We start from the raw sequence: 12418 nt of genomic DNA on the forward strand, positions 1-12418 counted from the left end.
ATTTAGATTGATAGATAGATAGATAGATAGATTTATTTTCCATATACCAGTAAAATAATTACATAACAATCTACAAATCCCCACAAAGGCTCCATGGCCTGTAGGAGGGGGATTATGAAAAGATCAAATAAACATTAAACATTTAAACGCTTAAGATTTAAACAATATAAACATAATATTAATACTTAAACATATAAACATAAGCATTTGAACTTTTAACACGTAAAGCATTTGCTTCATAAAACGAAAAAAAAAAAATAAGGAGAGTTCACTAAATAAGCTTTATCAAACTACAGTGAATCACAACATCTATAAAAAAAAAAAAAAAAAAAAAAAAAAAAAAAAAATTAAATGAAAAAAACTATTGGCAGCAGGCAAAAGTAAAGAAAATTAGTCACATGAATTGACACATTCTATGTCTGCATAAAACAGTGTCAGTGTCTGTTTTAAGATTTTTGACAAGGTTTTTTAAGCATAACGGGTAAACAAGATTTTCAACAAGTTGATATAGTATTTTAATAAGAGATCTTAACAAGCATTTATCTCCTTTGTCGAAATTTTACAGCACCTCAAATGCAATACATTTGTTAAACACACATTCACCCAGGAATTAGGCATAGAGGACAGTCGACATGTGATCTGGATAATCTTTATTACAATATTGTCTTCCTTCTTTGAGGGTAATCTAAAAACTGGATAAGAACGGAAAGAGAAACCCAACAACTGTTACTGCGGTAGACTGAAGTCTGCCTGTAATAGAAAAACCTCGTGCTGTTCAGATACTCGATTAAAGAAAATCGATCCTTTACCAAGAAGTTATTGGGATCGTATTGCATACCCAATGCACCGTGCATAATTCGGTCTGAAGGGTAATCACCAATAAAAGGAGATGTTATGAAATGCCTAGTAATTTAAGCATTATAGATAAAAAAAAAATGTATTAAGACACTTTTGGCTTCTGTGACGATTTACACGGGTGGCCGTCTTTCAGCATCATTAAGAACCTACCTAAAGCGGAAACTATAAAAAATACTATGTAACTTAAAAAGTTAGTGCTGAAAAACCTTTTGAAGGTTAAAATCTTCTGTGAAAATGTTGAACCTCTTAGCAAGTACCAGAAATTTATTTTGTTTAAACTCCGGTAAGGTAATAAAAAAACTTCGGTACTTACTTCGGTATTATACCGACCACAGTGTTGCCCTTTATCTGTTTAAAACTGGGTTCTCTGTGTTCACTACTTCTGTTTTCTTCACTACTGTGCAATACTTTTCGAATCCCGATAAGTTCCTGGAATCTTCTTAATTGAAATAAATTTTCATTATTTTCTCATCTTCTATTTTCAAATCCATTTAAACTTCCTTTGAAGGAAAAACCTTTTGAAAATTAAAATTTTCAGTGAAAAGCTTGAGCCTATCAACAAGTACCAGAAATTTATTTTGTTTAAACTCTGGAAAGGTGATAGAAAAACTTGTTGGACAGCCTAGAACTACTTGGATCATAGTTACTTTTTCCAAAGCGTTGGAACCGTCGGCTGGCTTAAAAGCGTCGAACCGTCGGCTGACTCTGAGTTAAAACCTACTACCCTTAATTTTTCTTTGAGAAAAGCTAAGTCCTAGCAAGAAACTGTTTGCAGTGCTAATTTGCTTTTAGAAGCTGGTGGAATGTACATGAACAAATAACTCAAGAATTTTAAGGCCATTCCATACTTTAAAGTCGTTTTGCGTGTCTCAGCGTCGAAGTACCGTTTCAAAGACAAAGGGCTCATGAGTGAATTTTTCCAACACCAAATTGAACTCCCAAAGCAATTTTGGTTAAAGTTTTATAGGTGATCCGACATGTGTCAACAGCTGAAAAAGTAAGTGGGGACCTAGTTTAAAACAAAGAAAAAATATTGTATGTTAGTAATTGTCAATAAAAGTGATGTCTATTTATTGTACACACATATTACGTTCCCTGTGCCAGCAAGGTTTTCAATCAAAGCTGGTAGCACCACAGGGAACTCCCAAATATGTTCAAAAAATCAGTTGATGCTTCATTTGAGCTGATTTTCAACGTTTCCAAGCAGGTATGCTAGAATATTTTTAGGGACAGTCCTTTCCTGAACTTTAAAAAGAAAATTTTGGTAATTTCCCATTATCAGCACCGCTCGGCTTGAACACTGTAGCAACCATACATTGGCAATGAGAAAACCCGTTTTGTGACGTCCTATCTGTTGCAGAGCAGGTAATGATAATCAGGTTTTCATTGGGTATACGATATTAAACAGTGTTTTTTTTGGATTTAAGGGGGGGAGGTACCTAGGTTAGGTTAGGTTACGTATTTAATATATGTTATGCTTTACCCACCACCCCCCTAATGTGCAAATATATAGCCCAAAATTGTTTCTAATCTATTATATATTCAACCTGTTTTATTTTATTTCATTAGCATTAACCAAACTTGATTTTTTAGAGGCCCTGATAATGGGAAAGTACCAAAATTTTGCTGTGTGTGTCGGCTTTTAGTTTTCTGTCGTTTGTTCGGATCTCTTAATCAAGCTCTACAAGCTATGGCAAAACTGCCCAATATATTCTCAATAGTTTGGCCGCACAAACTGAAAAAAAAAATATAAGGGCGAGAAGGTATCGCATCCTCTTAGGCCATGTATTAAAAAGCCAAATCACGGAGGTCAGTACTTGTGTACCCTTAAGCACAGGGAAGCGGGCAGGGTTAGGGGCATCGGCCTGCCTCTCCCCCTGAAAACTTTTTTAACCTGATTTCTCGGTATTTCGCATTTAAATTCTCAAAAAAATTTTCTTCATTTTATCATTTATCTATTTGCACACGTGCCTGGCTTACGCATGGGTTGAAGTTTTCCTGTTTTAAGATTATAATACTCTATGTGAAAGCGAACTAGAATCACTTAATAGATTGTAGTTATAGTATATACTTTTTGATAGTAAAAAAAATACACGTGTATTATTTTTACTGCTAATAACATACTAAAATTCATGATTTGACTTCAGAAAATTTTCAAACTTCAAAAATATGCAGAAATTTGAACATTCGAAATTTTTTGTTATAACATACGAGACATATTATTTTGACACGCCCAAAGCTAATGAGCATATCTCATATCTTCATAATTTTCTAGGAGAGCAAAATAAATGTTAGATTTTTTGTAGTGAATTTTTAAAAAGAATTTAAACAAGAAAAAGTTCTGTAAAAAATACAGTGAACAGCCCAGTACCTTGTATATAGTACAGAAAGTTAGGATTCGCAGTCTGACTTAAAGGTATTAAAAAATTGGCACTGTTTCATAATGAGGACACTTCTATATACTGCTAAAGAAGTTAAGCTTGGTTAATGCTAATGAAATAAAATAAAATAGGATGAATATATAATAGTTTATAAACAAATTTGGGGTATATATTTTCATATAAGCGGGGGGGGGGGGGGTCGGGGGTAAAAGCATAGCATATATTAAATACGTAACGTAACCTAACCTAAGTACCTTTACCCCCCATAAACTCCCAAAAATAGACGTTTAAATATTGTAACTCATTGAGAAACCACGGCTTTGGAGTCATTTATGTATAGCGGTCTCTTGAGAACAGCCAGTTTGACGGGTTTTTCGTGACTGGTTTCCTTGTACAATATATAAAAGTGTCCTCATTATACACCAGTACCAAAAAATTAGTGTCAGGTTCGCCGCTGCCCCTTCCAGCCGCTTGGAAGTAAATACGCACTGGAAGTTGGTTTTGGTAATTCTCAAGGCATACCATCGACCGGTCAATTTTAAAGAAGGAACTTAAAGAGAATTTTAAAGAAAGGTAAATAAATATTTTAAGAAGGAAAAATCCTAACTATCTTGAGATCCAAGATGGATATTGAAACGTGGATCAGACGAAAAGACTAAGCTTATTTCGTTTCATATGGTGGGTTATAACCACTCCAATGACAAAACACGTCGCAGGTTACTTTGGAGTTACCACAGCAGAAGTGCGTCCATTGGACAAAGAGTGATTCTAGTAATAGATCTTTGTGTTTTTAAATAAGGGAAAAAAGGGTGAAATATGCCTTTACTGTCCTAAATTGGCCCTAATCCAATCAAATTTTTACCTTATTTTAGATAAACACACCGAGAAACAACAGGTGTAGAAAGGGTGATAGGATGCAATCTGATCGGTTTTGTGACTTAAATCGGGTACTAACTCTCTTAACTTCCAACCGAATTAGCCCTTCGCCGACTTTCTAGTGTAATGCTTCCTATATGGCAAGGAACAGTAAACATGCATGAAAAAAGGACATAGACCACACAAATCGCTCATTATTGAGTCTACGTCAACGCGTAGATTAACATCAAGGCCGTAACCAGGATTTTTATTCAGTTGGGTACACAAAAAACTTTAAAAAACGCATCAATAATTTGTTTATATGCTTTTTGTTAAGTTTTTATGAGTTGGACAAAGATTTCGGGGGGGGGGGGGGTGGATTCAAACTCCCTAACCCCCCCCCCCCCGGATATGGCCTTATTTATCTTTAGAATTTATTTTCATTCTAATAAGTTTTGTTTTCAGAAAATGTTTCTTAAATTTTACTTGGTGCTAATTTAAAACCATAAAAAAAAATTATATATAAGATATGCCTTTTGGTTTAGGGAAAAATCACATAAGGGAAGTAATTCTTATTTTTCATCTTTGTATTAAACGCGGCGCCAGTCATTTCTTTGGAAGGCTTCTCACTGTAAAACATTTGCTGATATGTTGACAGATCTCATTGAAAAGAACGACCCGTCGGACATAAAACAGATTGTATAACAAGTAATAAACCCCGTGAAACTATTATCTTGCTATCTACCTATTTTAAAAGATCCTAGGAAATACGGTGTACGAGGAGTATGAATTAAAATTCAGCTACCTAAAAAAGATGCCTTTTGAGTGCAATGACGGGCGTAAGTTTTAACATGGTGACAAGAGTTGAGTCGATCTGAGGCCAAATCGACTGGCCCTAAGAGAACTGAGAAAGTCGAGAGAGAAAATAAATAGCTAAATTAGAATTTGGAGTAACAATCGTCTTTGGGGCGGGGGAGGTGTTCAGAGGTTTCTTGTGCTCGTTCATTCGTTTGAGCACAGAGACCATGTTTAAATAAGCTTTAATAAAATATAGAGCTATTGAAATATACCAGGACAAGTACTTAATCCTATGCAAACGACAACCTTTTTTATAATTTTGGAGTCTGTTTGTTTTCAGTGGATTGAACTTGGTTTTCAATATAAAATTGCTCGTAAAATAGAAGTGGCTATCCATAGTTTGAATAAGTTCTTTAGTATTTTCTAAGTATGCAAATTTTATATAGCACACTTTTTTCTACCACTGTTAAATGAAATGTAAGTAAGATATGATTTTTTATTTTCCATTTTTCTCAATGTGACATGACTTATTTTGAAAAAGTTAGAACTTTTAAATACTTCTTATGGCGTTTGTGTTTTCTTTATTTTTTACAGACAATTGAGGGATGTTTTAAAATGTTCTACTTTCAATTTCTATTCCTATTCATTTAACATTGTTAACAGTTCCTGCAGGAACTTGTATTTAGTAAATTGCTGTTACAGAGTAAACTACTTTAAAAATGTTCTATTTAATTCTTTTGCCAAAATTGCTGTTTTAACCGTATTTGTTTGCTTTTTATGCAAATATATTTAAATATATTCCAAATATATTTAAAATATATTTTAATATTTGCTTGTTTATTTATGCTCCATTCGTTCTCTACTTGTAGCAATACATTTAAAAAAGGATATCAAAACAAAATGGGACACTAAACCCTTTATCGATACCAGATCCAACACTTTCGCCAGTCAACAATTCTCAACAATAATAGCCAGAAATCAAGACCTTTGTAATAGCCAAAGGAAAACCAAACCGGGGCCATTGAAAATTGTCCAACTAAAAGCCAATAGAATGATACAAAAATATAATATTGAAATACCTTATACTTTTAGTTATATGCTGGTTCTGGTATCACGAAGCTCAACCCATAAAATTTAACTCAGTCAAATTCAAAGTATGCAGTATGTATCAAAGTATCAAAATATGTCTCAGCTATACTGAGTTTACGCAGGGTTCGACGGATACAAAGTTTAACCATGAAAAGCACAGCCCAGTCAGAGTGAAATATCGTAAAATTTTAACCTGCAAAACCCTATATAAATTATGCTCAACCAAAGTAAAAATTAGCCTTCACCCAAGAATAAATGACAATCCATTTAGCCTTGGCAATCCATGGCAATCCATGGAAAATTTCATCCAGAAAAACACTATCCAAGCACGTAATAAAGCGCACGTAAAATTAGCACGTAAAGCACGTAAAATTAGCGCACGTCATAGCGTTGATTCAGTAAAGAGTAATCGGTGTTTTTTACTACTACTTAGTGCAGAGTAGATTGTGTTTAAAACTTGAAAAAGAGCTCCCTCGAATTTGTAAGTTGTAGTTCTGTTTTAAGAGGAAAGCCATGTAAGGGGGGGGGATCATCTCTCTCCGGTGCTTCTATTTCTCTCAGGGCGTTACATCGTTGATATGAAATACAGTTATGATAGTTAATGTAGATTCTAGGAATCATCTAAATTGACTTAGACAGATGTGTGGTGTTAATTTAGAATTTAAAGAATATAAAGTACATAAATAGTAAAAAATCACGATACTGGTGCATTACGCGGGCCCAAGAAAGAAGTCAAGTTTGGTTAATGCTAATGAAATAAAACAAGATAGGATGAATATATAACAGTTTAGAAACAAATTTGGGCTATATATTTGCATATTCGGGGGGGTGGGAGTAAAGAATAGTATATATTAATTACGTAAACTAACCTAGGTACCTCCCCCCCCCCACTAAACTCCAAAAAACAATCGTTTAAATATTATAACTCATTGAGAAACCACGGCTTTGCAATCATTTATCTATAGCGGCCTCTTGCAAATAGCCCGTTTGATGGGTTTCGTGACTGGTTTCCTTGATGAAGTATATAGCGGTGCCTGCATAATGCACCAGTACCCTAAATTTGAACTATCAGAAAAAACCTGTTGATAAGTAATAAGGAAGATTGTTCAGGGCTTAAGAAGAAAAAAAAAAAAAAAATTAAAATCCAAAGCTATATGATTCAAATATTTCTGAGAGTGTTCAAAGAAGATGTAGCTTGTCTTAGGGAGAAAGAAAGAAAATAAGAAAAAAAAAAAACCAGAGACCATGAAGTGTCTTGACAATCATACGTTTAGCTCAAAAACATTCGTAACTTGTCAATCTATAGCGGGCTCAGTTTAGAGGTATTGTGTGCTCAAAATTTAGCAAAACATTGTTTTTGAGTAAATCAACCAAAAAGCCGCTCATAGCCCGTACATAGCATTCGCAAAACGTAGAGGTAAGTTGAAGCTCAGGGAACAAATTTTATACAATCTGCATGTCAGAACTGCAAAATTCAGGACTTAAGTCAAACTAGAAAAAGTGTTCCTATCGCATTGAAACTTAATAAAGGGTTTGTAGATAAACCATTTCTTTTTGTTGAAATTAATTTTTGTCTCAAAAATATCCTTAGGAGTATGATACTAGCCTAGAAAGCCTGTTTCGAGAAGCTTAAAAACAAAACTCGTCAATGATAGAAGAGTTTAAAGCATTTATTTCATAAAATTAGAAAAGGAAACTACTGCGATATGTTGTTGAGCATTTTAACATATATAAGGTGTATAACACTACACAAATTCAATTAAGTAATACAAAGCACTGTAGAGAGACTAGTATCGCCAAACTTAACAGCTACGAAAGCAATGCTTGATATGTTCTCTGATACAACTAATGGCAATTTCTTTAAATCTTGTCCTTTTTATCACAGATATTCAACCAAAGAGTCTTACATTTTATTGTAGAAGATCAAGTAAAGCAGTGATGTAACTTTGAGCCATCTGAAGAGTTTCATATTTCGAAAGTTGTCTGTCATCCCCAATGCCTGGAACAACACCTCGAAGTCGATCAAATGCATCATTTAAACTGTTCATTCTCCTACGTTCACGTGCATTTGCAGCAAGTCTCCTTTTTTTCATAATTGTTGGTGCAACTTCTTTTGCAGGACGCTTTTGAGCAGCTCGCGCAGCCAACATATCAGTCCTTGAAATAGGACTTTCGCTGCTTGAGCTAGGAGAAATAACATGTCTAAAATCAACAGATGAAGCTTTTTCAAAAGTTGTCTGAAATGTAGCAGCTCGCTCTGAAATTGAGCGGCGAAATTTTTTTGAATCACATGATAAGTCAACAGGGCTAAAGGAGAACTCACTTTTAATTTGACTTTTCGACACAATTACAGGTGATGACATTGGACTATCACAATGATCACTTAGTGTTCCCGAATCTGACATTTGAGATTCGTAATTCGTTGGGCTTGGAGTTTGATAACCGTCAGAATTGTAAGATTCAAGTCGGGCAAAAGGAGAAGTCGGCGGATATAAATTCAACAACTGAACATTGTTCTTCTGGAAGTGAAACATTTCAAACCAAACAAAATCAGTTCATACAAAATCTCAACTTTATGCGTTTCTCTCACAAACTCTATTCACAGGTGCCCAAGACACAACTGAATTACTGAAACACATCACTCTCAGCTTATAGATGTAAACTAGAGTAAAATGCAATCGGAAGCAGTATGAAGTCAACCATTGGTTGAAATGCTTAGCGCGTGGCGGGGTAGATACTGAAAGCCCTCTGGGTCGAAGGCCATGAGTACCGCCCAAAAACTGCTCATTCTGCGGCCAGACCCCCCAGAACATAGTTTGGAAATCGGACAAATGTAGAGCTAATACCTGGTCTTGGCGTTTGAAGATTGGGATATTTTAGCAACTCCATAGACATAGTAATTTAGTTCAATCATGACCGCTGTCATTTTCTGTCCAACCAACTGAACACTGTAATATTAACTTTCACAGGAAACCAAAGTATTCATTATTTTTTCGAAAAATAGAATTATTCTTAGCGTCGACAAGAATAATCATCGAGCGGAACAGCTTTCAAGTTTTGTAATTTTGAATAAACCTACGAATAAAAATAGGTTTGCAATTTATCACGTATTCCTGTTTATGTATATATATATATATATATATATATATATATATATATATATATATATATATATATATATATATATATATATAAGTATTGGTTGGCTAAGGGGGAAAATTTGCCATCTCCTTTCTGAAATTGGCCATGCATTCGCTTTTAAAAATGTATAAGACGGGAAAATAAGTTTTCTAAGGTATGCCCCATAGCAGGACTGCGTTTGGAAGTTCTTAGTCTTTAAGACTTTGTTGGGAAACAACTTGGTCAAATCTAGCCCAGCTCCCCAGATAATTATTTTGAACCTTGCACCTAATAAAAAAAGTTTTTTTCAACTGATAGTAAGGAGTAACTTTAAAACTTGAAACAAACTGAAATTATTTCATATATGAGGGGGGCTGTTCCTTCCTCAACCCTGGTTCTTTACGTCAAAGTCAAAGTTCTTTAAATATACTTCTCGTTAAATTTCAACGGCCTTTGTATCTGAGTAGTCTTTCTTAAAGAATTGTACCAAAAGTGAAACTTTAGTGTAAAGAGCGAAGGTCGAGGAAGGGACAGTCCTTCTCATACTCGGGATGATACCTGTTCGTTTTCAGTTTTAATGTTGCCCCTTACTTTCAGCTGAAAAACTTTTTTTTTAGTTTAGTTTCTGACCATTTTTCAAATCATGCCAGAAAATCCTCTTCCCTCCCCCCATGTAAAATTTCCTCTGGACAGCACACCCGGAAATTTTTCTCTCTCTATGGGAAGTTCTCCCCTGAGAAAATCTCCCCGCAGAGAATCCTCCCCCTTCCCAAAAAAGTCCGTATGTTTCCCAGTAACAATTACTACATGTGAACAATCGGAAAATTGTGTAACTTAAAGCTCTTTCCCCAGGGACTGTGGGGGGTCATGTCATTCCCAAAGGTATTGTTATTAAGTCTTTAAACTATGCTGAATCATATGGCTATCTGGTAATTTTGATCGGATATCTTTGGGGAGAAAAGTGGCAGGGGATGGGGGGAGGGGGCTATTTGTCCTCCAATCTTATCGGTCACTTAAAACAAGCACTAGAACTGCTGATTTCCGTTTGAATAAGACCTCTCCCAACATTCTAGGATCACTGGTTCAATATGATTACCCCAGAAAAATAACTAAAGTATATACGCATCCGTGATCCACCTTCTGGCAAACAATATAAATTTCCTGACTTTCTTAGATAGGAGGTTGAAACTTCTACAGTAGGGGTTTCTGTTATGCTGAATCTGATGGTCTACTTTAAAATCTCTTGACTTTTTAAGGGTGTTTTCCCTCTTTTTTGGAAATCAACCAAATTTTTTAATTTTGAATTAAATCACAATAAAATAAAGGCTCGTAGCTTTTGAATAGTAATATTAAACTTTGTGAATTTTAAATATCTGGAATGGGCATAAAAATCCAATTCTTTTGACTTATATATTGTTATCAAAATTACGTTTTTTAGAGTTTTGGTTACTATTGGGTGCTATCACTCCTTACAGTCCGTTGCCACAAATTGATTGATATACTGCCGAGACGTCCAATCGATTAAAAATTATCGAAAAACTATTTGTTAAGCTCTCCAGTTTCAGAAGTAGTAATGCCGTACGGTGGCGCATTGGCCCCTAAATATGCGCGTGGTTCATACAAAATAAATGGCTCATGTAGACGCTTAGTTTAAAGCTTCTTTTAATTAAGTTTAGACATTTGAGGCTTGGTGAAATTATGTTCAGGGGTTCATGATTCCACATCAGCCAATACAGAAGAGGGCTAATGGGTCTTTGCGTAGGGTGAGAAAGGTATTGGGGTGGAATATGCTTGAATCTCAATAGGTGCGTTTTATAACGAAATTTTATGACCAAATCTCCGTAATGCTTCAGATAAACATAGAATATGGTTTGGGGGTGGGTAGAAATTAATATCTATCCCCCTTGACTCCCAGGAATTTTTTAGACTACGCCTCTAATATGGGGCCTTTTAGGTAATGTTCCCCTCTTATTGCAGACAATCTTTTTCAGCGTGAGATTAAAGACTACACTCACATGCCTACCGGAAAAACAGTTAGAAAGAGGGGTATGGGCAAGGCCGTATCCAGAGGGGAGGTTAGGGGGTTTTGAACCCCCTTGAAATGTTTGTTTGAATCGTAAAAATGTAACAAAAATGGACATGAAAAAATTTTGCATGAGTTTTTTCAGTTTTTTTTGTGAACCCCCCCCCCCAAAAAAAAATCTATGTAAAACCCCCTCCTAAAAAAAATCCTGGGTACGGCCTTGGGTATTGTTACCACCGAGAATTTCTCGGAGCATGGGAGAGAGGACCCTATAATTGATTTTTGATAATCTGAATCCTCTCCTAATGAAGATTTGGCGTGGTACATTTTATTTAGGGGCGATTATCCCTTTTGAGGCATAGTAGGCTATGCGAATAGTAATGTATGAATATAGAAAAATGTAAAAACGGGGGTTCAAAGAGGGACTCGTGCCCTCCCTCACATCTGAACAATCTTTGGATCAAACAGCTGGAACTATAAGTAAAGAGCGACTTTTGTCAAAAGAAACCGGAACTACAAAAAAACGAAACATCGTTTTGAAGCAACAAAATATATACAACGACGAAATATATTATTCAAGCTTATTCTATATATGCAAAATGTTTCATTTTTAAAGTTGCTCATCGTTAACATAAAAATATAAAAATAGGTATCGTTTTAGATAAAGAAATTAAAATCCCCCAAAAATGGTGTCGTCTTCATGGAGATTTTAATTCAACATGCATGAGAGGTCTAAAGCCGGTATCTATAAAACGGAAAATATCTCACTTTTCTTACGGTTTAAATGAATGTCCACTTAATTATGAATTCATGCAGAGTCAGACTACGTAGAGAGAATTCCCCTGTTATTGTGGAGACAATAGTTTATTTTGCATAATTATGCTCTGTATAGAAAAGCAAATGCACTAAATGAGCTCTTTTTCTCGAAGCATTGCTGCACAAAAGCTTGATTTAAAATTCAGGTTTAGGGGAGGGGGGTAGCCCTCTTCATATTTAGGGTAATCCTGGGTAAGCTACTAAGACGAACGAAAGTTACATTTAAAAAAAAATATTTTTTTTCAAATGCAAGTAAAGAGTGATACTAAAACTTAAAACTTGATAAATTATCCGTATGCGAGGAGGACTGCCCATCCTCTCATCCACCCACTCCTCAAGCTAAAGTTAGACTTTTTATGCCATTTCTTCAAGAATGACACCTCAAATACATTGGCTGTTGAATTCGAACTAGACGTATTTTTAACGTACTCTACAGCTTTAGCAATCTACGCCTTAGCGTAGGTTGAGGAGGGGTGAC

General features: G+C 35.2%; 1 protein-coding gene across 1 annotated transcript; it reads right to left on the minus strand.

The window, feature by feature from the left end:
• Positions 1 to 7642: 7642 nt before the first annotated feature.
• On the minus strand, positions 7643 to 8588 carry amos (absent MD neurons and olfactory sensilla). Its single transcript, XM_089088771.1, has one exon. It carries the CDS (start codon positions 8513 to 8515, stop codon positions 7892 to 7894), a length of 624 nt encoding a protein of 207 aa, XP_088944897.1. The 5' UTR covers positions 8516 to 8588; the 3' UTR covers positions 7643 to 7891.
• Positions 8589 to 12418: the final 3830 nt, after the last annotated feature.

This window comes from Artemia sp. Qi Xiang Cuo, chromosome 5 (genome assembly GCF_049724085.1).
Source record: "Artemia sp. Qi Xiang Cuo chromosome 5, ASM4972408v1, whole genome shotgun sequence".
Classification (NCBI taxonomy): Eukaryota; Metazoa; Arthropoda; class Branchiopoda; order Anostraca; family Artemiidae; genus Artemia; species Artemia sp. Qi Xiang Cuo.